Source organism: Aethalodelphis obliquidens, unplaced genomic scaffold (assembly GCF_003676395.1).
Source record: "Aethalodelphis obliquidens isolate GAN/ISIS:26980383/991018 unplaced genomic scaffold, ASM367639v1 scaffold22, whole genome shotgun sequence".
NCBI lineage: Eukaryota > Metazoa > Chordata > Mammalia > Artiodactyla > Delphinidae > Aethalodelphis > Aethalodelphis obliquidens.
In genome coordinates, this window is record NW_020837966.1 from 1,306,843 (window position 1) to 1,332,014 (window position 25,172).

Sequence of the window (25,172 nt, forward strand, 5' to 3'; positions counted from 1 at the left end):
GTTACTCTCTCACTTCATCCCACCTTACCCTTCCCTCTCCCCGTGTCCTCAAGTCCATTCTCTACATCTGCATCTTTATTCCTGTCCTGCCCCTAGGTCCTTCAGAACCTTTTTTTTTTTTTGGATTCAATATATATGTATTAGCATACAGTGTTTGTTTTTCTCTTTCTGACTTACTTCACTCTGTATGACAGACTCTAGGTCCATCCACCTCACTACAAATAACTCAATTTCGTTTCTTTTTATGGCTGAGTAATATTCCATTATATATATGTGCCACATCTTCTTTATCCATTCATCTGTCGATGGACACTTAGGTTGCTTCCATGTCCTGGTTATTGTAAATAGTGCTGCAATGAACATTGTGTACATAACTCTTTTTGAATTATGGTTTTCTCAGGGTATATGCCCAGTAGTGGGATTGCTGGGTCGTATGGTAGTTCTATTTTTCGTTTTTTTTGTTTTGTTTTTTCGCGGTACGTGGGCCTTTCACTGTTGTGGCCTCTCCCATTGCAGAGCACAGGCTCCGGACATGCAGACTCAGTGGCCATGGCTCATGGGCCCAGCCGTTCCGCGGCATGTGGGATCTTCCCAGACCGGGGCACGAACCCGTGTCCCCTGCATCGGCAGGCGGACTCTCAACCACTGCGCCACCAGGGAAGCCCTATTTTTAGTTTTTCAAGGAACCTCCATACTGTTCTCCATAGTGGCTGTATCAATTTACATTCCCACCAACAATGCAAGAGGGTTCCCTGTTCTCCACAACGTCACCAGCATTTATTGTTTGCAGATTTCTTGATGATGGCCATTCTGACCGTTGTGAGGTGATACCTCATTGTAGTTTTGATTTGCATTTCTCTAATGATTAGTGATATTGAGCATCCTTTCATGTGTTTGCTGGCAGTCTGTATATCTTCTTTGGAGAAATGTCTATTTAGGTCTTCTGCCCATTTTTGGATTGGGTTGTTTGTTTTTTTGATATTGAACTGCATGAGATACTTGTATATTTTGGAGATTAATCCTTTGTCAATTGCTTCATTTGCAAATATTTTGTCCCATTCTGAGAGTTGTCTTTTCGTCTTGTTTATGGTTTCCTTTGCTGTGCAAAAGCTTTGAAATTTAATTAGGTCCCATTTGTTTATTTTTGTTTTTATTTCCATTTCTTTAAGAGGTGAGTCAAAAAGGATCTTGCTATGATTCGTGTCATAGAGTGTTCTGCCTATGTTTTCCTCTAAGAGTTTTATAGTGTCTGGCCTAACATTTAGGTCTTTAATCCATTTTGAGTTTATTTTTGTGTATGGTGTTAAGAAGTGTTCTAATTTCATTCTTTTACATGTAGCTGTCCAGTTTTCCCAGCACCACTTATTGAAGAGGCTGTCTTTTCTCTCTTACTTCCTTTATCAAAGATAAGGTGACCATATGTGCATGGGTTTATCTCTGGGCTTTCTAGCCTGTTCCATTGATCTATATTTCTGTTTTTGTGCCAGTACCATACTGTCTTGGTTACTGTAGCTTTGTAGTATAGTCTGAAGTCTGGGATTCCTCCAGCTCCGTTTTTCTTTCTCAAGATTGCTTTGGCTATTTGGGGTCTCTTGTGTTTCCATACAAATTGTGCAATTTTTTTGTTCTAATTCTGTGAAAAATGCCATTGGTAGTTTGATAGGGGTTGCATTGAATCTGTAGATTGCGTTGGGTAGTATAGTCATTTTCACAATGTTGATTCTTCCAATCCAAGAGCATGGTATATCTCTCCATCTGTTGGTATCATCTTTAATTTCTTTCATCAGTGTCTTATAGATTTCTGCATACAGGTCTTTTGTCTCCTTAGGTAGGTTTATTCCTAGGTATTTTATTCTTTTTGTTGCAGTGGTAAATGGGAGTGTTTCCTTAATTTCTCTTAAAAAAAGGGAACGCTTCACAAATTTACATGTCATCCTTGTGCAGGGGCCATGCTAATCTTCTCTGTATCGTTCCAGTTTTAGTATATGTGCTGCCGAAGCGAGCACTACATTCCCTTTCTAGTGTTTCATTGTTAGTGTAAAGAAATGCAACTGATTCTGAATGTTAATCTTGTATCCTGCTACCTTGTTGAATTCGTTTATAAGTTCTAGTAGTTTTTGTGTGGAGTCTCTAGAGGTTTCTATATATAGTATCATATCATCTGCATGTAATGCCAATTTTATCTCTTCCTTTCCCAATTGGGTACATTTATTTCTTTTTTTGTCTGATTGCTGTGGCTAGGACTTCCAATACTGTTGAATAGAAGTGGTGAGAGTGGGAATCCTTGTCTCGTTCCAGATTTTAGCAGGAAGGCTATCAGCTTTGCACCATTTAGTATTATATCGGCTGTGGGTTTGTCATAAATAGCTTTTATTATATTGAGATGTGTTCCCTTTATACGCAGTATGGTAAGAGTTTTTATCGTGAATGGATGTTGAATTTTGTCAAATGCTCTGTCTGCATCTATTGAGATGATCATGTGGTTTTTGTCTTTGTTTGTTTGTTTATGTGGTGTATTACATTGATTTGCGTATGTTGAAGCATCCTTATGAACTTGGGATGAACCCACTTGGTCGTGGTGTATGATCGTTTTTATGTGTTGTTGGATTCGGTTTGCTAATATTTTGTTGAGAATTTTTGGGGTCCCATAGCTGCCTTCTCTAATTTTCTCCTAATGTCTGGGGCAGATTGAGTGATAAAATGGGTATTTACTAGGACTTGCCCTTCAGGGGAGTCGGGATTAATATTGGTATACTTTCTAAAGGCCTCCACCAAACTGTCCTGGAAGAGGACCAGATTTTCATCTTTTCCCTGCGTTACTTCCTGTGTTGTTCTTCGTCATAACTAACAGCCTTAACAACACACCTTTTCATCCCTTCTATGAAGCAAGTTATCATGTGGTTCCTGTGTTCAAGCCCTCTACCTCCCTGTTGGTAGTCTCAGTGGGAATCTTGGTCAGGGATTGCATCCCCTCCGTAAGGTAGATTATATATCCTTGATTTTGGGCTGCCAGTTTGTTGGCATGTGCCCAGGCTGCACCAAGGATCTGGCTTTCCAAAGGTGCAGCAGGTAGAAAGGAGGACCTGTGTGTCCCCCCAAGTAAGTTCATAGAACATTGTCAGCTTGGTGAATTCCTCTATGAACCAACTGGGGTCCTTTGGAAAAACATCCAAATTTCTCTTTGCGAGTAGCTAGGTCAGCCATAGGAAAAGGGACGTGGACTCTGATTGTTCCTCCACCACCAGCTGGCACTTCCCTTAAGGGACAGAGTTTGGTATTTGGAGGCTGGTAGGTAGCCCTGCTTCATGTAGTACTGGCTGGACTCACCTCCAGTAATGGAGGACAGGACAAAGCTTGAGAGATAAAGTGGTGGGATTTCCAACAGCCCAGGAGGGGCGCTTGGGGCAGATGGTCTGGAAACTGTCCCCTCTCAGAACTGGGGGGTGGGGTGGGTAGGAGTTCCTGGTTGTGGACCTCGAGGAGGTAGACTCATAAGGGAATCATTTAAAACATCGAACTCCTGTGGGGGAAAAAGGCACTTTGAAGGGGTGTGAGCCAGGCACACCCAGCAGGAGTTTTTTAGATCTGGATCTTGGAATAGGGTCGTGACCATTTGGATGTGTGGGGCTTCCCCCCATTTACCATTCCTTTTACAAAATACATCCAGCTGCAAGATGGTATTGTTTTGTTTTGTTTTTTAAATATTTATTTATTTGCTGTGCTGGGTCTTAGTTGCGGCACTCAGGATCTTTTAGTTGTGGCATGCGGGATCTTTCGTTGCAGCATGATGGATCTTTAGTTGCGGCATGTGGGCTTTTAGCTGCGGCATATGGGATCTGGTTCCCCGACCGGGGATTGAACCTGGGCCCCCTGCATTGGCAATGCGGAGTCTTCCCCGCTGGACCACCAGGGAAGTCCTAAGATGGTATGGTAATTCAATGACCCATTTTCTGGCCAGATCTCTTGATCCCCCAGTTTGTACTGGAGCCATGGAGTATTGCAAAAGAAAATTAATTTCTTTTTTCTTAAACCATCCTGTCTAAATTCACCCCAGTTAGCTAATATGCATCCTAATGGGGAGTTCTTTGGGGTGTTTGTAGTTGCCTACATTTTTGGTTAGGATGTCATGATGAGCTAGGGACTTCAGTGGATAGACCCCCTCAAGGGGGTGTTGCAGAATTAAGTTTTGAGCATGAGAGAGGCAGCTTCCGGAAGGATAGTTTTCTTCCCATAGCTTGCAGAGCTAGCCCCAGAGAAGGCCTGGTCTACTGAGTCCCCCAGACGCTTCTAGACCTCACAGGTCACCCCAGCTACAGGGCACTGGAGGGACTATCCTGTAAATAAGAGGGGGATTCTGCTCCATTGGTAGGGGTCATGTGGAGCCCGTTAGAAGACACAGGATTGATTGATTGATTTAATTTTTGGCTGCTTTGGGTCTTCGTTGCTGCACGTGGGATTTCTTCTAGTTGCGGTAAGCAGGGGCTGCTCTTCATTGTGGTGCGTGGGCTTCTCATTGCAGTGGCTTCTCTTGTTGCGGAGCACGGGCTCTAGGCGTGCAGGCTTCAGTAGTTGTGGCACGCGGGCTCAGTAGTTGTAGCGCACGGGCTTAGTTGCTCTGCGGCATGTGGGATCTTCCCGGACCACGGCTCGAACCCGTGTCTCCTGCATTGGCAGGTGGATTTTTAACCACTGCGCCACCAGGGAAGCCTGAAGACGCAGGATTTAGACCACTGAAGAATTCTGTGATCAGCTGGCCATGTCTGCCATGGGTGGAACATGGGACAGATGAGGTGTGATGGCTGTATGTTTGCAGCCCTTCGTTGTACAGTCGGGGAAACTGAGGTCCAGAAAGCAACTCTCCTAAGACCACAGAGCAAATTAGAGACTAACTGCTTCTCCTTTCCTTCACGTGGTGATTTCCTTAGGGCAAATTCCCAGGAACAGGATTGCTGGGTCGAAGGTCATGCATATTTTTAGGCCTTTTAACATAAGCAGGTAAAACGCCTTCAGAAGGCATCTCCAGGTCCACTTCCTTGGCGGGTTGTGAGGCAGTTATACTTGTGACCCAGCCCTACTCTGGAAGCCGTTATACTTGCGGCCTGGGACAAAGCCCCCTGGAATCCCCCTGAGATAGAAGGACTCACCTGTACACACACCAGGCCTCACCCTTCCCTCTGCGGGGACTCAGGGGTAGGCAAGCCAGCCCTGCCCTCCTGTAGTCTCATGGGGGCCCCACAGCTAGACAAACCCTCAGAGCACTGGTTAGGGGGTAGTGGGCACAGCAAAGGTACTTAAGTCAATCTGGGGAGGGGCGGCTTCCTGGAAGAGGCAATGCTAGGCCAGGTAGGAGGCAGCTGGCTGGGGACAGAAGGGAGAGTCGGTGCAGTCAGGCCTCGGGGTAGCCTTGTCCTGAAGCCTCCCTGAGGCTGAGCCTGATCCCAGAATGAAGCACTCCAATTCCATCATTCCTTCCCAGGCAAGGGTTGGGGTGTGGGCGGCCCCTCCCCACACCCAAGTTATTAAACTTCCCTGGGCCTCAGTTTCCACGCTCACAGTAAAATGGGAATCTGGTAGAGGAGTTTGGAGAGCTTGTGTGAGGTCTTCAGCTTTGAGCAGGGGTCACTACTGGCCCCAGATACCCAGGAGGCAGAATTCTCCTTGGCGGGGGAGCGTGGCTGAGCCCACTGGCCGCTGCCTGAGGCCCTAGGACTCCCCCCAATCCAGAGTTCAGGCTCAGATAGCAGTATTCAGAGTTGTACTGTCAGAGGAAAGAGGCCTGAGACCACCTTCCTGAGAGCTTCCCCACACCCCCTTCCCCTCTCTCTGCCCTCTGTCCCCTGAGACCCAGCCCCGGGGCAGAGTGGCCCAGCACCCTGCTCCTCGCACCCACCTGCAGGGTCACCAGACTGTGTTCCCCACCTTCAAGGCAGCACGTCCACCCCCTCGGTCCTCCTCCGGCTGGGGCACACCCTGCAGTGTGGCTGCTTGGGCAGTGCCTGAAAGTGCATCCCGGGGGCCTTACCCCAGTGGGGTGATGTCCTTGGAATCCACTCCCAGCCCAGGGCCAGTGGCTCTGAGGGTGTCTGGGAGCTCCCCCCGCCCCCTGCCCTGCCCAGCAGGCACACCCAATAACAGCTGCTGCTCCCATTCTCCCCGGGGCCTGGTGGCTCAGACAAGTCACTTCCACACCTGGTGAGACAGGTATCTCTATTATCCCCACTGAGTGAGGCTCAGAGAAGTGAGGGGTCACTTCTGAAGGTGGGACTGCAAACCAGTCTGCAAAGCCAGACTCTCTGCTAGGCCACAGAACTCACCCCACTGGGACGTGGCTGTATGTGATACCCCCCTGGCTCAGCTGTTACCAGAGCTGTGGTTCATGAGACATCTCTGATCATGGCCATAGCCCCCAAGGAGGGAATGGACTCATGGTGTAGAGGTGGCAGCTGAGGCCCAGAGAGGACAGAGCTGTCCCTGGATCACACAGCTTAGAGCCACTCACCGAGCCCAGGGCAGCAGTGGGTGCACACCTACATGGAGGCTCTCAGGAGTCTTGGGGCCGAGGGATGGTGCTATCAGAGCATTGTGTGTCCTCTTCAGAGTGACCCTTCATGGGAGGTCAGAGGCTGAGGACAGTGGAGTCCCCTCCCAGAACCCTTGAGTCAGATGAGGTGACTATTTGGGATCCTGTTGACTAATAGACTGTGGTATGTCTGGCCTAGCAGGTGTTACACAAGAACTCGGGGTGTCTGAACTGGGAGCAGCCCTCAGTGAGTCCAGCCAGTGTGCACAGCTGGGAGACTGGGGTCCAGAGGGTGTAGGAACCTAGCTGCAGGCCCGCTGACCTTTGGGGCCAGAGCTGGAGCCGGAATCCAGAGCCTCAGCCTCCCAGCCCTGCTGAGGAACACTTGGGTAGCTGTGCCTCTCCCTTGAGCCTCAGTAGCTTAGTATAGGCCCAGCATGGGCAGGTGCTGACCACTGCTGGGGCCTGAGCCTGGGGCAGAGCCTGGAGACTGAGGGCTGTGTTGGAGCTGCGACCCCACCTAGAGCCAGAAGTTGCCTGAAGCCCCAACCCCCGACCCCCGCCTTACCCTGATGGCAGCTGTAGCGGATCATGTAGGGATTCTAGGAACCCCCAGTGTCATCAGGCCAGGCTCCCACTTCTGTCCTCAGGCATCTTGAGGCAGCCTCAACCTCTGTTCCCTGGAGGGACACAGTTCAGAGGCTGCCTTGGAATCGAAGGAGGTTGAAACTGTGATCAGAGCCCAGGTCTCGGTCTGGAGTTATAGCAGGGGCTCAGCCCTTAACCCCCTCCCAGGGTCCTGGGCTTGAGTGGGCTGGGGGACCAGGGATTCTGAGACTGGAGGTCAACAAGATGGGCAGCTGGGACAGAAGGGGCCCTTGGCCAGGTTTGGGAGGGAGAACATCCACCTCTACTCCCAGGCTGAGCCTGGCAGCCTCTACCCAGGGCAGTGGCCCCACCCCCACATGTTCCTGGGAGTCTAGACTGGGGTGGGTGGTGTACAGGGCGGGCTTGCTCTGGGGAGGGCAGGGCCAGGCATTTCCTGCTGCCGGGTGCCAGGCTCCAGTCCCCTGAAGGGGTGATTCTTTAGTCTTAGAGGAAGTGAGGCAGGGCAAATGGGCAGTGTGTGTGCAGTGCCGCCGGGCCCGGTGGGGCAGGGTTGGGCGGACAGGCAGCTGTAGGAACCAGAGAGCAGGCCCGGCCCTGCAGGTCCCCTGCAGCTATATACACAGTATCTGCCCTCGACAGCCAGCCTGTTGCCCAGCATCCAAGTAGGGTCACCTGGAGACCAGACCCCTGTGGTGACCAGCCCCAGCCTCCGGCTCCCTCCTCCCCAGTGGCTGAGGCTCTGCTGCTCACCTGCTATGTGGCTTAGAGTGGTCACTTCACCCTGAGTCTCAGGGTTCTCCTCTGTGGACTGGGGAAAACTGTGGTACCCACGTGCCCCTGACCTTCTCCCGCCCCAGCATCAGGAACCCACCCTCCCAGTTTGTCCCACTCTTGGGTCCTGGGGAAGGAGCCCATCAGGGTAGAGCCTATCTCCTCCTTGAGCAGAAGCGGCGTTCCAGTCCCAGACTGGCTGCTTGAATGGTTTATGTCACGCAGACGTCCCCAGGGGTGACCCCCCAAGCCCTCTGGCCTTGGCTGAGCTACCTGCCTCCCCCCCCTCTGGTGGCCCCCAGCAATTGGAGCCCCCATGCACTCCACTGGGGGATGAGTTACCAACACCATGGCTGCCTGTGGGCACCCGCCACAAGGCCACCACCCTGTCCCACAGCCCTGCTTCTGAGGCTGTGCCTGGGGCCCCTGATGTCTGGATTCTCGGGCTTCTCTCTGAGACAGCTCTGACCTCAGGGGGTAGGAGGTGCAGTTTCTGTCTTGATCCCCAGACTGGGACCTCTTCCCTAAGGCTCCACTGCTTTCCCTCTTAGGAAGCCCCAGCAAACGCTGGCCAAGTGGAGAAGGGAGGAAGCCTGCCGACTCAGGGCTCCAATTCCCCAGTCCCTAACAAAAGGAGGCAGAAGACAGGGCTGTGTGTGGGGAGAGTCTGCCCTGGGTAGAGCCCTGGCCCCCCTGGCCTCTTGGCCAAGTGCTCTTGGGGGGGAGGCTAGCTCAAGGATGAACAGAAGTGGCCTTCAGCTAGCTCCCACCACAGAAGGTCACTGCAACCAGAGGCTAAGCAGGCGCCTGGTGAGGACTCAGACCAAGAGACCTCCTCTGCTTTCTCCACCCCATGGGCCAGGGGCTCCTCCCCACTTTGGTGCTCTCACTAGGGGCTGGGCGCTGGCTGAGGGCAGGAGCAGAAGCGGAGAGTTTTACCCCTCAGGGTCAGGGTAGCAGATCATCTCACCCAGCCCCCTTCCCAGAGATAGGAAGACCAGGACTCAGGAGGGGAAGGATGGGGGCAGAGCCTGCTGTCCTCGTAGGTCCTTAGAGCGTGGCTCTGGCGCAGCTTTTGCTGAGCCCAAGAGGTAAGGAAGGCGAGGAGGGTCTCCGGATGGATGTGGCTGGGCCGAACCGGGAGAAAGTGCTGGGCTCTGGCCGGGCTGGGCAGCCGGCCTCCCTGCCCGGGGCCTGGGCTGGGTGGGGGCAACAGGGCTCAGGCCGGCGGGCTGTTGATGCAGCCCAACAATGATGAAATGGCCCCTTTGTCCCACGGCGCCAAAGTTTCTGTGACTGGAGGAGGCGTGACGTGAAAGGGTCATTGTTCCCACTTGGGCAGCCACTCAGGGAGCTGGAGGACCGGCCCAGGGTCGGCTTCCTGCCAAGGCTGCAGCCCTGCCTGCTGCTGTGTCGGTCATGGTGTCCTGGGCTCCCGGCCTCCTACCCATGGCCAGCTCCCTCCCTGGGGCCATCCGGAGCCACAGGTACCCAGCAAAGGTGTCCCCCTCCCTCCCCCTCCCTCCCCCTCTGTCCTCTGGTCTGGAACCATGATGTTACAGTGTTGGGGGCTGGGCTCTGCTCTTCATGCACGTGAACCCTGCTGGGCAGGTTGCCTGGGTGCCAGGAGAGCTTGCGGGGAAAGCAGGTATTTTGTCCTGGGGCGAGGAAACATGCCTGACTTCACATCCCAAGGCTCTGGCCTTCGGGGACCCCTCCCTGAACCTTGCAGATTAGGGGAGAGAGGCCCAGAGAAGGGAACTGGGTGGCCCTAGGCCACACAGCATTAGCTAGTCTGTTAACACCCAGGCTAGACCTACCTCCCCACAAGTCCCCACACCTGATGGACCTCCACTCTCTCTGGACACCTGAAGCTCCCTCTTTGCCAGCTCCCACCCCTTTCCTGCCCCTCTAATCCATTCTCGCCTGAGCAATCCATCCCCTACCCCAGCCCACGATCTTTCCAAAACCCAAACCTGATCAGGTCCCTCCTTGGCTTCAAACCTGCCGTGTCTTCCCACATCCAGAGAAAGTTTCAGCTCTTGTGCTGGCATTCAAGGCCCTCACTGTGCTATGGCAGCTAAGGGTGAGAGGCCCTTTTGTAGAGACTGGAGTCTCCCTCAGTCCGTGTGGGGATGCTAACCAAGTAAAGGCCCTTTTATCTTCTGGGGGTCAGCCTCCACTCCTTTGCTCCCACAGGTCCTGCCCCCTGCGGTGCACCTCTCCCCTCCTCCTCCAGGTCCAACTGCCCCTGGCCTCTGCGGCTCAGGTGAAGAGCCAGGAGGCTGGGCAGGGTGATCAATGGCTGGTTCAGGCCCAAGCTGGAGGCCCCCTTATCCCCACCCCAGGTGGCCCCGCTGGCTCCAGTGCCCAGAACTCCTCCCCGGCTCTCCACTGCCCCCAGCAGCTGGCATCAGGCTCAGCCTGACCCAGGCTAATTAAACCCTCCCCCAGCCTAGAGGAGGCTTTGGCTCCAGCTCTAGGCTTTTTTCCCTGGAGGGACGGAGCTAATTAACCGAGAGGGTTTAATTAATCAATTAGCGTGGCCTCCAGACCCCTCCACTTAGCCAATGTGGTGGCAGATATTTATAAACAGGAGCTCTGGCTGGAACTAGAGGGGAGGGCAGGCGACCATGGTGGGCACAGAGGCAGGGAGAACAGGGGCTGCAGAAGCCAGAGATCCTGTCAGTCCCACCTCCTCAGCATCTCCAGAGGCAGATGCAGAATCAGCAACACCTGGACACGTGAGGACGTGTACTCTGGGCACACATGCAACATCTCTGTGTGCGCAGGTCACACAGGCCTGACATCCAGAGCTGGGCAAGTTCCCAGAGGTGCCTCAGACAGTGGCCAGAGGGATGATGATGCCCAGCTGGACCCAGCGTCCTGACAAGCAAAGCCTCCAGGGAATGGGGTTGCACAGAGGGCCATGGGAGCCAGAGGAGGTGCCAGAACCTCAGCTGGGGGAAGAGGCTTGGAGGGCTTTGTGGAGGAGGAGGCATTTGAGCCAAGCTCAGGGACAGAGTAGGCAGAGGTAGCCATTTGAAGGGAGCGGTGGGTGATGAAGAGTATTCAAGGGGAGGAAATAGCAGGGGCAAAGGCCTGGAGGCAGAAACAGCAGAAGCTCCATCTTTACCACAAGATGTCCCCTTCTCTGGGAAGTCTCCCTGACACCTTACCTTTTAGAACTGGGTGTCCCTGAGTCTCTGCCCCTCCAGCCTTTGCAATCTGGGACAGCCCGGACTCAACACTCCCTCCCAAGCCTCCCGAGGTGATGCCAGCTCTCCTCCTCTGCCTCCCCTGCCCAGCCTGGCCCAGGGAACCCACAGATGAATTGTAATCCCTTCAGAAAGGGGGTTACAGGCACCCTCCCTCAAGATGCTGCTCCTAGGGTTGGCACCGGTGGGAGCCCAGGTGGTGTTGGGATTGGGAGGGGTCGAAGACCCCAAAGCCACCATGGACCTCTCAGGCCTGGGATATTTGAGAGTGTTACTGAGTCCAAGCTTGTATTGCTCACTGCATGACAGGCCAGTAAAGCAAGAGACAAGTTGTTGGGGCAAGGAATAACGACTTTACTGAGAAAGCCAGCATACTGAGAAGATGGTGGACTAATGTCCCAAAGAACCACCTTACCAGAGTTGGAATTCAGGCTTTTTTCATGTTAAAAGGGGGAGGGGGTGTGGTTGGTTGGTGCAAACTTCTTGGTGTCAGAATCCTTCCTTCTTGCGTCTGTCAACTTAGCCCAGGTCATGATGTTCCTGTAAACCTCCAACAAGACAAATGTTATTCTCTGTTCTGCAACCTTTTATCTCTACATGAATGGAAAAGTGTTATACCTTTGAAAGTCAGAGCCTTGAGAATGGGCTGTCCTGTATATTTCAGGCTACAGGCAACATTCTTGTAGCAAAAGTAATAGAAGACAAAGGTTAGAGTAAAAGAAACAGGTCCAATATGGAGGCAGATTTGTTCTTCACTATGACAAGAGCAAGTATTCCAGAGTCAGCCAGACGTGCACCCAGACCCCAGTGCAGACCCTTCTCAACTTGCTTTCCTCGTCTGCCCACTGGGGACAATCAGCACCCCACTCCTAGGGCTTCAGGGAGGATTAAACGAGTTCATCATGTAGAGCCAGAGGGACTCGCACTGTTGGTGGGAATGTAAATTGATACAACCACTATGGAGAACAGTATGGAGGTTCCTTAAAAAACTAAAAATAGAACTACCATACGACCCAGCAATCCCACTCCTGGGCATATACCCTGAGAAAACCATAATTCAAAAAGAATCATGTACCACAGTGTTCACTGCAGCTCTATTTACAATAGCCAGGACGTGGTTTTCATATCTGTAAAAGAACTCGAGATGTGCATCAGATACCATTATCTGGGTACTTCAGTTAGCAATAATCGTGCCTCGGATAAACCTCATTGGCTACAATACTGCCACTGTGCAAAGCTATCTGGGTACTTCAGAGAGGGCCTACGGCAGAGGATATGGAGGAGGGGTCTGTCCCAGGAAGGCCCCATAGGGTCCTGCTAAGTTACACTGGGACCCTGTGTTCACACCATGGGTGCTGCCTCCCATGAGGCTCAAGTGCTGCTGGTCCTGCGGTTGTGTCCTTCTCTCCGCCTCTCCTCCCATGCTACAATGGTCCAGTCCCCACCACCCACTGTGACCATGCTAGCCTCCTCAGCGTCCCCTGTCCTGAACACTTGCCCCTCAGCCTGTTCTCCACTCAGAAACTAGTGTTTTTTAATTTTTTAATCAATATTTTAAAAATTGAAGCATTGTTGATTTACACTGCTATGTTAATTTCTGCTGTACAGCAAAGTGATTCAGTTATATATACATTCTTTTTTTTAATATTCTTTTCCATTATGGTTTATCATAGGATATTGAATACAGTTCTCTGTGCTATACAGTAGGACCTGTTGTTTATCCCCTCTCTCTATAAAAGCTTACATCTGTTAACCCCAAACTCCCACTCCATCCCTCCTCCAACCCCCTCTCCCTTGAACAGAACCAGTCTGTTCTCTATGTCCGTGATTCTGTTTCATAGATAGGTTCATTTGTGCCATATCTTAGATTCCACATATAAGTGATACCATATGGTATTTGTCTTTCTTTGTCTGAATTACTTCATTTAGTATGATAATCTCTAGTTGTGTCCATGTTGCTGCAAATGGCATTATTTCATTCTTTTTTATGGCTGAGTAGTATTCCATTATGTATATGTACCACATCTTCTTCATCCATTCATCTGTTGTTGGACATTTAGGTTGTTTCCATGTCTTGGCTATTGTGAACAGTGCTGCTATGAACATAGGGGTGCATGTATCTTTTTGAATTCTAGTTTTGTCTGGATATATGCCCAGGAGTAGGAATGCTGGATCATATGGTGTTCTATTTTTAGTTTTCTGAGGAACCTCCATACTGTTTTCCACCAACTTACATTCTAGGGGATCTTTCTAGTGACAACTATAACTTAACTGTCTATAGTGACAACTATAACTGTCATGTCTAGTGACAGCCATGGGCTTTTAAAGCTCTTTAGGGGCTCCCCTGTCCTCTGGACCACACCCCTCCACCCCCCTGCTGGCCCATCCAGCCCTGGAGAAGGGGCTGCAGCCCCTCTTTGCTTGCAGCAGGGATGGAAGGGCCCTGGGACTGGAGGAGGAGGTGTGGACGTAGAGGGGTGGATGGACATCCTATAGATGCACAGAAGCCACAGGGTAGATGATGCCCCCTGGAGGTATGCGACAGAGCAGACCTGGGAAGGGGACTGCCTTCCTGAGCAAAGGGGGTTTGGCAGGGGCTGGAGTCCCCTGTTCCCTGTCAGGGCTCATCTGGCCCAGCCAGAGACAATGGCGCTGAGGCCTCATCTTACCTCGAGGGAGTTGCTAATGATGGTCTTTAATGGCCTTGCCTGGGAAGGGATGACCTCACCGGGCCACACCCTGATGAGAGGAGGCTGGAGTCAGAGGCAGGCGGCTCCTCCATCACCGTGAGACCTGCTTGGGCTTGTCTTGTCTGAAGAATGAGGGGGCAGTGTGTGTGCGCTCGTGTATCTGGTCCTTCATGCGGCCAGAGGGAGAAGGCTCCCAGCCCGATGGGGGAGGCAGGACCTGGGTGAAAAGTCTCAGGGCAGCAGGGTGGGGAGGCCTTGCTTCTACTCAGCGTCTCTGGCTTCTGTTAAGGGTTTGGGTGTGGGTGTCGGTGTTCCCGGCCACATCCGTGCTGAGGCAGAGGGTCTGCCCGCTGCACACATAGTATCCAGGGGCAGGCCTGCGTGTACCAGGTGGTGGCGGCAGCAGGGGTGGGAGCGGGTTCCAGCACAGGCTTGCTGCCTGCCCCCGCCCTGCCCCATTCGTCAGGGATGACTATGTTTGCACTCTGGGGAGGGGTCCTGTGGAGGTGGCCCCTCTCCTGAGGGCAGCCTCCCCCTCCCCCGGGCTCGGAGCAGGACCACTCTAGGGAAATGTTCATCTCTTTTGTGGTGTCCTTGTCAGACCCCCTTCAGGGTGACTCCTCCACAGTGCTACAAGTTCTTTCTCGTGTCCAGCCTTAGTCACTCTTGCTGTTGCACCTGATTCATTTATCAGAGGACAAGTTGAGGGCCCTATTATCCTGCCACCCAGTCTGACATCACTGAACTTCCCTCGGGCATGTTCCGACTACTGGGACAGCCCAGTCGGCACAGGAAATGGCTGCTGGATGAATGTGCGAGTGAGTGGGTGAGTGACTGAGTGGCTCAGATCCTCCTCCCATGAGAATGCTAAGAAGTGGCTAAGAAGTGGATGAGGGGGTCCTGGGGGCCTGGGCTGAGATGGAGACAGAAACGGGGACCCAAAGGGAGGCAGAAAGAGGGTCAGGAGGAAAGAGATGGGACTGAGGGCACAGAGACGAAGCAGATGCAGCCGAGAGCCAGGTGTCCTCGAGCTCCACTGGCATCCAAGGCCTCAGCCAAAGGTGGCCTGGGACGGACAGGGCCCAGGGGGACAGCACGACCAAAACAAGGTGGAACAACAGGAGCTCAGAGTGAGGCCTGGGACGGACAGGGCCCAGTGGGGGACAGCACGACCAAGACAAGGTGCAACAACAGGAGCTCAGAGTGAGGCCTGGGACGGACAGGGCCCAGGGGGACAGCACGACCAAAACAAGGTGCAACAACAGGAGCTCAGAGGGAGGGACCATGAGGCAGGAACCTGGGACCCAGGGTGGGGACAGCAGTCTAGCACGACCCAGACCAAGGTCAGAGCAAGGACCCAGGGCTCCAGCCACCCAGCCATGACCTATCCCTCTGCCCCCACCAGAAGGAAGCTGCAGGGAACCTCAGCCAGGCATGGTAGTGAGGTGGGAGTTTCTACAGATGAGGACACCGAGGGTCAGAGGCCACCTGGCCTAAGGTTGCATAGGAGGTAGAGTCCCTCAGTGCTTGGTTGGAGGGGCCAGCTCAGGAGGAGACTGCTGCTCCCACCCCCGAGCCTGTGCTTGGGCACGGTGGCACTGCCAGGCACTTACTCGGCCTGTCGAGGGCCCAGCCCCCCGCCCAGCACCCGCGGGCTTCCCCAGCCCTGGCCGAGGGCAGCGAGGGAACAAAGGTCCAGTCTCTGCCTGCTCAGGCCCCCACCCCCTTGCCCGCCCCTGGCACAGAAGGACCAGGGCCCTGAGGGAGCCCAAGAGCCAAAGCAGCCCCCGCCCCTTTGCCGACACTGAGAACCCCCTTCCTCCCCCTCCCACGGGCCTGCTGGCCGCACTGCAGTGTCCCCCCTTCTAGAGATGGGAAGGCTGAGTGAGAGGGCTGAGGAGCTGGCAGCCACACAGCTGGGATTCGAGCCCACCTAGCCCTCCTCATACGCGTGAGGGTGTGACTGTTCCCGTTGGATGTAACTCACGGGGAGAGATGGGGCAGGGACAGAGACGGCAGAGCCTAGATGGCCCAAAGGGGAGTGCTGGGGAAGGGGCTGAATTGCTCTCACTTTTCCGGCCCTGCCCACCTACCTGCCACCCAGGGCTAGTCCAGTGCTGGTCACAGCAGAAGGGATAAAGCCAGGGGAGAGGCAGAGATGGGGAAACGGAGTCAGCCCCCAGGTCCCCCTAAGTTCATGACCGGGGCTCAGTCCAGTCAGAGGTGAAGCCCCTGCGGAGCTTCCGTTTCCCCATCTGTAACACGGGGCTGTGGGACCCACTGGGGGCCTTGCTCCCCAGGCCACGGTCATCATTCTTCTCCAGGACCCTTGCCTGCCCCCTGCTCCCCGCAGGGCCTGGCCTTACGCCTCCAGAGGGGCCTGCATGGAGGGCTGACGCTCATCTGCTCTGGAGAAGCTGGGCACAGCCTAGCCCTCCCTGCAGGCCCAGGTCCAGACCAGGAAATGAACATCAGGTGTTCATCATGCCCGAACGTGAAAAGCACTGGGTATTTGGGTGTGACTGGCTCCACTGTACAGATATAGATACTGAGGCTCAGGGAGGCTGAGGGACCTGTCTGAAGCCACCCAGCTCCTGAGGAGCAAAGCAGGGCTGACCTGCTCACTGACCAGGCTTCACGTCCTGTAAGCATCCCAGGGACAGAGGGGGAAGGAGGGAGCTTGATAAACACACACCCCATGTCCCGTCCACAAGAGTAGAAAGAGAAAGGGTCAGGGCGCCGGGGCCACAGGGGGGCAGGTCAGGAGCCTGGAGCGCTTGGGCAGTCTGGGCAATGTCCAAGTGGACAGCCTTGGGCGGTTCTGGGCGAGCAGGGGCTCAGTTCTGTAACCTTGGTCCATAAAACCTCTCCAAGCCTTGACCTGTTAACCAGTGGGCCAAAGCACATGGAGAAAGCCCAGATGCCCCAGCCTGCCTGCACCTGAGTGGCTGGGGAAATGCCCACACCCCAGCTGCTCCTCCCAGCTTTGGGCGCCTCCAACCAGTCACAGCAAGTGCCCAACAGGCCCCAGGCAGGATCAGGCTGCTGCCTCTCGCAGAGCAGGCACTGGGATACTGGCCACAGTGCCCCTCCTCACTGCCTCCACCCCTGGCCCTTATCAGACACAATTCGTTTTAAAGAAAAAATAATATTTATTTGCAATATAAACAAAGTCCCGTTGCTGGATCGGGATATATATATATGTATGTGTGTGTATATATATGTAGGGTCACAAATTTTCCTTCATAAGTTCATAAAGCAAAACTGGCCACCCTCTTGGCATACCCTCATTTACACAAATCTGATGCATCTTTCTGGGTTTTTCTTTTTAAAGGTAAAAAAGAGAGAAAGAGAACCATGTACAGCATGGAAGCTTTTTGTCAATTTCTTGACTGTGGCAAGATTTTAATCTGCTGCCTTAAAGAATCCCTGAAAACCACCCCTGTGAGGTAAGATGCAGTGGGGGCAGAGTTTCCGTGGCCTTGCTCACATGCTGAGTGCTGGCTCGCTCAGGGACCCCAGCCCGACTGCTCACCCCTCCCCAGGCCCTATGCAGTCCTGACACCTGGGAGAACTGAGGTTGGAGAAGGAACAAAACTGGAGGAGGATAACGGAATCCGTGGCTTTGTTCTGTGGATATGGGGGTGGAGGGATGGACAGAGCCTCACACCCCTTTCCTTGTCCATCCTCGCCACCCACCCCTGCCCTGGGATTGAAATGGGTGCGAGTTTCTTAATAGAAGGCAGGGGCAAGATGAGCACAGGGCAGGCTTTCACGGGTTGAGGGGGCTGGGAGTGGCAGCTGAACCAAAGCAACAACCAGGGTGAGGGAAGAGACTCGGGGGAGGCAGGGCTGGGTGCCACCACCTACACCCCCCCAGCCACTGGACCTGCACCCTCAGCTACCAACAGACAGAGAGAGGAACAAGCAAGTAGGGGGTACATATAAAAAGGGCCTGGGGCCCAGGCCCCCCTCGGGGCTGAGCCCGGAGGGTTAATGCTACTGCGTGGCAGCCCCCTGTGGCCCCACCTCCAGCAGGACAGTGGCAGGGCCTCCCTCTGCTGCCTGGGGCAGTTGGCAGGGACCACCAGAAGGGCAGTTGGGTGGGCAGAGAATGCAAAGGCTACCTGTCCAGCCCACCACTCACCACTCGCGGCAGTCATCACAGGCAAATGCAGCGCCAGGTCGGGCTGGGCCGAGGTGGGAGGTGTGGGCAGGCCTGGGAGTCCAAAGCTGGCGAGAGCAGCAAACCACCCCTTTAAGGGCCGCTGCGGAAACGGAGGCTTCACACATGTGCAAAACGCTTTTGGTCAAGATCAACGCGGGGTTTGTCTTTTCCATTAAAAACAAAAACCCAAGAATTGCTTTTTGAAATAAGAAGAAAAACAAACTGATAACACTTCTCTCTCTCTCTCTCGCAGGATCAAGAAAGGGATGAAATACTGGTTTATACAATCCACTGTTGCATGTAGCCTGAAAATAACACTTCTCATTAAAAAAGAAAAATCAAGAAGAGCTTGAACACTCTCTGCTCCAGGGAGCTCGGGTTTACCTGCCAAAAATAAAAAGTAAACTCAGGTCCATGGATGTGTCTTTAAAAAAAAAAGAGCCAAACTGGCTGGGCCATCAGCAGAAAGGAGTGTCCTGGGACAAGGACGAGGCCCCACTGGACTCCCAAAGCCACATGTCTGAGAGCCGAGGGCCCCTCCGGAAAGTCCTGCCGGGGGAGGCCTGGCTGTGGGCTGCACCCTCCCCGGGACGGTGAGGGAAGCTCACCTCTGGGCACAGGCGATGTCCGGGTTCCTCACGCCAGAGGCAGCAGGCGTGGGCCCTCCCTGCGGGCCCTGTGGAGGCCCGGGAGGGGCTGGCCCGTTGCCCCGTGCCCCCGGCCTCACGTGGACTCGAGCGTGTTGAGTGGGAACAGGTTGTGGTTGGTGGGCGTGGAGAAGTAGAGCTGCTCGCTGGGGGTGTGGTTGTCACACGGGCTGCTCAGCCCCAGCGTCCTCTCGAAGTCCAGCAGCTGCCCCATAAAGTTGAAGTTGGGTGAGATGTTGGACTTTTTCCTCTTGACAAAGTCGTAGGCATCATTGAGCGACAGGTTCATCTTCTGCATCAGGTAGGCCACTGTGACCGTCACCGAGCGGCTGATGCCTGCCAGGCAGTGCACCAGGACACCGCACTTCTTGGAGCGGGCCTCGTCTGAAACACACAGGCATGGGTCAGGGCAGCACCTCCTCCAGGGAGCCACCGCAGGTGGGGCTGGGGGCAGCATGGTGACTGGCTGGTGCCTCCCGAGTGACCTGGTGAAGTCCCACGCGGGTGGGACAGCAACTTGGGGTCAAGGTTAAGAGCATGACTGTGGAGAGGGCTCTGCCACACGGTAGCTCCAAGTCACTGGACATTTCCTGCGCCTCGGTCTTCTCCTGTCAGAGGGCCTGCTTACTCACAGTGCTCTTAGAGGGACGTGAGCCAAGGGGGGGGCGCCACAAACACTGTGATCACTGCTAGTCCTACTGCTGCTCTAACCGTGTGCTACTACATGCCAAGGTGTCACCTGCATCCTCTCAGGTCATCTGCACCATGGCTACCAAGTTAACTTTATAAATGAGGACACAGGCACAGAGACCAAGTAAGGAGCACAAGGTCACACAAAGGTTCCTCCTAACTCGCCGCACTCACCCCCGCTAGCCCACGACCTGGGGCTCGGGGCTGAGCTTGCTGTCCTGGGGCAGCTTCCATGGGTGCCCCCGAGAGCCTCCTCAGAAACAGGCCTCATGAAGGCTCCTCCACAAGAGAACGGCAGGCAGCACTCGGCTCTGCCCTCGGCCCAGCCAGTCCCCGGGGCCTTAGTCCTGCTCCGGAATAGCCAGGGGCTGGGACCAGGGCCACGCCTAGTTTCACGAGTGGGGTTTGCTTATGTGGGGCCTACCCAGACCACTTACTAGACTTTCCCTGGCCCATGTGCCAGTGACATCTCCCACCACAGCCAACCAAGTTCTGCCAACTCTCCCCTCCACCGCTCCTCCCGGATTCCCCCAGTGCGGTGCTCAGACGCCTATGCCTGACAGGCAGTAGGAGCTCAAATACCGGTTGAGCCACCGGCCAACTCAGTCCTGTAATCTCTCCTCCCCTAGACCCGAGCACAGCTGCATCTCCGTGCCATAGCTGTGCCAGGGGCACAGATTAACAAGAGGCAGGCCTGGGGTCCCCAAGGTCCCCGCCTGAGCTCACTGGGAGCCAGGTACACTCCTTCAAGATGCACTCCTACAAAACGCCACAGGTTCACAAACTGTTCCTCGTATGGCACTCACTGCTTCTGGCCTGGCAGGACTTCCCTTCCCTAAGCCCACATGAGGGTTCCCAGGGCAAAGCATGCAGTAGGTGCTTAATCCAGACTCGGGGACCAACTGGGGGCCAGACCAGCGGGGGAAGAGACCGACGTCATGGATTCGCGTGGAACCACGCTGTCTGACCTTTAGATTTGGGGCAGGAGAAGGGGGTAGTGGAGACAAGCCTCCAGTGGTGACACATCAAGATAAGGGGAAGGCCTGGTCCCCAAACCCACTCCTAGGTAATCCAAAGTCAAACCTCTTCCGCTGGCTTTATTTTTAGCCCTCTAAGGGTGTGGCGGAGCCTCGGGGGTGCTGGGGCTTGATCCTGCCCCACTGAGTCCTATGGGATGCTTGGGCTTCAATTCCTTCACTTGTCAAAAAGGGAGTATGGTTCCTCCCACCTCTACACCCTGTTCTGTCCCCCTCCCCAGATGTAAAAGGACCTCCAAGAACGATAAAAACACCTACAAACCAGGCTCAGCCCTGGGAAATCCGGGGGCCCCCTCTTCACCCCCCTCTTCACTGGGGAGAGCACAAATGCTGAGGCAGCACCCACAGCCCTCTGGGCCACGTCCTCCCAAGCAGAGCTGGGAAGCTCTGGATAGCCCCCGACACAGCCCCTCCCCCAGGCCTCAGCTTCCTTCCTTCCTCCCAGCCAGGCACCTACTTTTGGTTCCCAGTAAGCGGATGAGGCGGGGAAGCCTCCCACTTCCTGTTATTAACGCGAGCCCAGCCCAGCTGACACCAAAACGCCCTCCACTGGACATAGCCGCCAGAGGGAAAAGACTGCCGGGCCACCCCCTCCCTGCCACCGGAGGCTGGACAGAACACTGGGTCACTAGGCTCGGAGAGCCCAGGGTTTACATTCACCCTGATCTTGTGTCCCTTTCCTGAATCCTGGGTGAGAGCTGAACCCAAAGACGACCTGACATCTAAACAGCCTCCAGCTGGCCAAGGAGAAAGCAGGATGGGAGGTCAAAGATAAGGAACCCGAGTCAGCTGAGGCTGCGGATGCAGGGGGCTCAGAGGGCGCTAAGCCAGACAGCAGAACACACTGCTCTGGGGAGGACTTCCTCAGCCTCTCCCCATACTCTCCGAATACCTCCTATATGCCAAGCAAGCCCCACAGGCTGCCGGGAGCATCTGAGGCCCCGCCGAGGCCCTTTGGGTCATCACGTTCCAACAGCTGCCAGTTAGGGGGAGGCCTCTGGCTCCAGGCCACACTTTAGCCCCCTCAGGTACACAGTAAAGCCCAAAGAGGCTCCGTGACAGCCCCTAAACAGACATGTGCGCTGAGGCGTGACGCAAAGCAAGCAAGACTCGTGGGAGGTCTGAGAGCTGGGACGTTTCAGCTTGCTGAGCCTGAAACAGCACAGCCAGAAAAACCCAAGCTGGACAGCAGAGTCCACGAGGCTCCAACAGCTGCAGGGAGCCTGCGAGTCGGGGGACTGCTCAGGCCCCGAGGGCCTCGGTGACGCATAGTGGGCCTGGGTACACCCATGGGCACACGCTGGCACATGCAGGGCACACACAGGTCTTGACAGGCCCAGAGATACCCAGCCAGGCACGGGCAACACCCAGAGTCCCATACACACCTTGATGCGCAAGCCCACCCACCCTGGCCGAAGCGCAGCAGCACTTACCTATGAAGCTGATGGCCTCAGGGAAGAACTGGGAGAGGTTCTGGCTCCAGTGGTCAGAGATGGGGATCTGCTTGTAGGTGAACTCGCCCCCGTGCTCGAAGGCATTGGGCAGGTTGGGCGTGACGTTGAGGATATACTTGATGCCGTACTTGCCGAGCACATCCAGGTTGGTGGAGTCCTTGGCGCAGCCGAGGTAGAGGTAGGGCAGGATCTGGACGGGGAAGGCCGGTTGGCTGGATGGCACAGGGCTGCCGTCTGACTCGGTGGCACTGCTGGGCAGCTCTCTGTCCGACTCACCATCTGAGCAGTCAGAGCTGATGCGTAGGCCCCCCAGACCCAACACTGAGGTGGGCGGTGAGCCGCTCGGCGAGGACGAGCTGTCCACGTTGGTCTCGCAGTGTTCTGAGTACTCTGTCTGGAACTTGTTGAAACCACCTGTGGACAGGATGAGACAGGGCCTGGATGAGAGACTGACGATGCCAGTGACCCCAGACCAAACAGGCTGCACAAGACCAACAGCAGCCACGGTTCCCCACGGCAAGCACCGTAACACCAACAACGGACAACACGGGCGGTGCTACATATTTACACATGTACCTCCTCCTGTTTTCTCCACAACTATCCTATGATCCACTTCACAGATGGGGAAACTGAGGCCCCAAGTGATAAAGTAACATGCTTGAGCTCCATACCCTTGCCCATAGGGCTTCAGGGCCCCAGCCATACAACCAGCTTTAGGGCACTTGAGGACAGACTCCAGCTCATTCCTCTTCCACAGCTCCCATGTACACCTGGCACCCATGGGTGCTCAGTAACTGCTAAGCGGTAAAGGAGAGCAAACCACCCCATCTCAGGCCAACACCTGTGGGTTTGCAAACCCCTCTTATAGATGAGACCGCAGGGGCCAGAGCTGCATCTGGGTCAGCTAGAGGCAGAGAGGGCCTGGGCCCCCTGACTGGGAATAGGGTGCTTGAGCCCCACTCTCAGCCACACGGGAAGTAGTGTGAAGGTATCTGTTGGCTCTTTACCAGGGCAGGGGCAAGTTCATAAAAGGGGTCCCAATTCCACCTCTCCAGAACCCACCCCCTTATAACACAAGGTCCCTCTCAAGCCTCGGACCCACAGAAGGGGAAGCTGCTGGGGGCTTTACAGGGACAAGAAATGGGGAGCGCCTTGCAGCTAAGGATGGGCCCTGCGCCCGAGGGTGCCGCAGGCCTCCTCTCCCCTCCCGCCTGCCCGCCCCGCTGCCAGCAAGAGGCCATTTTGGAATGTTAATTGGAAACACCGGCTGCAGCCACTCGCCTCCCAGCGCTGCCTCCCCCTTCCACAGTCTCTGGGGTGGCAGGCTAAGGACTTGGGGGTCCCAGAAAACCAGAGCTGGGGCAAGGAACACTGCTTACAGCCGTGCCCCAAGCGCCTCCAAGAGGCGGTGATTCCCAAGTGATGAGACCCACGCGGGGATGCCCGGAGTCCCCCAACCCAAATGATCCCTATTCCCTGGCGGGGGCGGGGACGATTATTAAAAACTCCTGTCCTAACCCGGGCCTTCCAGGAACACGCATTCCAGTCTGTAGAAGCTGAACTTGGGTGCCCAGGAGGGGACCCTCCCTCCTTTGAGGGGCTCACGGGGAACCTAGGAGCTGCTATGGCCCCAACAACACGAAAAAAGGAAAGCCCAGGCGGGGAGAAGTTTGTTCGACCCACTTAGATCGTGCCCAGAAAGGTGTAGAGGAGGCCTGCGTATCAGCCTAAACCCGCACAGCTGGGGCCGGACGCCCGGGAGAGGAGAATGCGGGCCGGGGGCGACGTGGCGCCGGCCGGGCAGGCTGGGTACGGGGAGAGAAAGCGGCCTCCGGCTGGGGCACCCGGGAGCCGCGGGAGAGCCCCAATCCCAGACAGGGTCTCGGTGCTGCCCTCACCTTGGAGGTAGTAGGCCTGGCAGCCGTCGTCGCGCAGCTTTTGCAGGAGAAGGCCAAGCACCGAAGCGGGAGCGCCAGGCTCTGGCTGCCACTCGGCCGTGGCCTCGTCGTAGAGCAAAACGGTGGCCGCCTTGCAGCGCGTAGCGAAACGCTCCTTGTCGGCGTGGTTGGGGATGATGGAGCGGATGGGCAGGTTGCCCTTGCGCAAGCGGCGCAGCATGAGGCCCGGGATGGCCAGGTTGATGGCCGTCTCGATGTGCGACGACTCGAAGAGCTCGTGCGGCCGGCAGTCGAGCAGCAGCAGGGACGCGCCGCCGCGCGCCTCCAGCTCCTCCTGCAGCCACTCGGCACTCTTGCAAGGCATGGCCCCCGCACCCGCCGCCGCGCCTGCCCCGGTACCGGCGCCGGAACCAGACCCCGCACCGGGCTCCGACCCCGCCCCGGTGCCCCCAGCCGCCGACGCCCCCGAGGCCGACATGTGCGCCCGCGCTGGGGGGCCGCGGAGCTGGTTTTTCATGGGGAGCGCGGGCGGCCCGGGGCCGGGGCCGGGCAGCCCTGCCCTGGGACGGCGCCCCGGCCGCGCGGGCCCCAGCCGCGTCTCCGGGCGCCCGCCTCCCGCCGAGCTGCACGCCCGCCGCCCCGGCCTCCCGGCCTCCGTCCCGCCCGGCCCTCCGCGCGCGCCGCGGCCTGACAGCCCCAATTAAACGGCGTCTCGGACGGCCGCGCGCCGAGGCGTCCTCCGGAGGGCGGGGCCGCGGGGCCGGCGCCCGAGCTTAAAGGCGCCGTACCTCCGCCGCCCCTCCCCACGGGGTACGCGGCCGCGCGAGCAGTCCCGTGTGCCCGGAGACCTGCGCCCCGGCCTTCGCCCCGCTTCAGCGCTGCCGCCGTCTCGCCTGGCCCAGAACTGATTATGACTCGCCTGGGGGCCCGGCCAAGACCCTCTCGGTTCCCCTATCCCGCGCTCCCAGCTCTTCTGTGCCCTACCCTGAAGGGCTGCCCTGGGGGCGTCCTGCGCGTGGCATCCCCTTCCTACGTTCACGGAAGCAGAGTTTCCCCGGGGTTGGGGCGGAGGGAAGGGGCGATCAGGCTGAGCCAAAGCCCCCTCCTCCTGTCAACTCCATTCATTCATTCTCAGCGAGTTCATTCAACAAATGGAAATTGAACGCCTACTACGTGCCATGACCTGTGCTTAGGCGGTCACCGTTTCTGGCAACTTGCATAGTCCCAATGAGGGCTACACGCTTAAAGACCTGAAGGTAGTCTCACCCCAGCAGGCCTGAGGGGAGATCAGCACCTAGGCAACTGGCGGAGTAGGACGGCCCAAGGCCGTGCCACCCTCCACGGGCAGGGGTGAAGAAATCCTGAAACGACCTGGGAAGAGAGAGCGGGCCCTTTAAGGAAGCTTCAAAAGCGGGGTGGTGACAGGCGCCGAGTGAAGCGCCACGTGACTTTTCCAAGGGAGCGGGTGCT

The 25,172-nt window shown here is 55.9% G+C and overlaps 1 protein-coding gene, 1 long non-coding RNA gene and 2 other non-coding genes across 6 annotated transcripts; 1 reads left to right on the forward strand and 3 right to left on the reverse strand.

Moving 5' to 3' along the window:
- Nucleotides 1–1,899: 1,899 nt before the first annotated feature.
- On the reverse strand, nt 1,900–2,006 carry LOC113628166 (U6 spliceosomal RNA). The gene has a single exon (XR_003435905.1). It is a non-coding gene; the product is annotated as a U6 spliceosomal RNA (small nuclear RNA).
- Nucleotides 2,007–11,451: 9,445 nt separating this feature from the next.
- DUSP7 (dual specificity phosphatase 7) lies at nt 11,452–25,090 on the reverse strand. 3 transcript variants are annotated; one of them, XR_003435823.1, is made up of 4 exons: nt 23,703–25,090; nt 21,784–22,218; nt 18,585–19,007; nt 11,452–11,658 (listed from the first exon to the last, which is right to left on the reverse strand). XR_003435823.1 is itself a non-coding variant. In XM_027120991.1 (3 exons), exons 1-3 carry the CDS (start codon nt 24,217–24,219, stop codon nt 18,700–18,702), a joined length of 1,260 nt encoding a protein of 419 aa, XP_026976792.1. In that variant the 5' UTR covers nt 24,220–25,090; the 3' UTR covers nt 16,941–18,699. The 3 variants fall into 3 exon arrangements, 1 of the variants encoding a protein (XP_026976792.1); XR_003435824.1 differs by having other exon boundaries at nt 11,452–11,666; XM_027120991.1 differs by lacking the exon at nt 11,452–11,658 and having other exon boundaries at nt 16,941–19,007.
- LOC113628190 (U4 spliceosomal RNA) lies at nt 12,211–12,357 on the reverse strand. The gene has a single exon (XR_003435924.1). It is a non-coding gene; the product is annotated as a U4 spliceosomal RNA (small nuclear RNA).
- Nucleotides 16,708–18,386, forward strand: LOC113627959 (uncharacterized). Its single transcript, XR_003435827.1, has 2 exons — nt 16,708–17,257; nt 18,230–18,386. It is a non-coding gene; the product is annotated as an uncharacterized LOC113627959 (long non-coding RNA).
- Nucleotides 25,091–25,172: the final 82 nt, after the last annotated feature.

Coding starts and splice junctions, on each gene's coding strand:
- DUSP7 (XM_027120991.1), bottom strand. CDS start 24,219: ATGAAAAACCAGCTCCGCGGCCCCCCAGCGCGGGCGCACATGTCGGCC. Junction 22,219..23,702: donor CCAGGCCTACTACCTCCAAG/GTGAGGGCAGCA, acceptor TCCTGTCCACAG/GTGGTTTCAACAAGTTCCAG. Junction 19,008..21,783: donor TGAGGCCATCAGCTTCATAG/GTAAGTGCTGCT, acceptor TGTGTGTTTCAG/ACGAGGCCCGCTCCAAGAAG.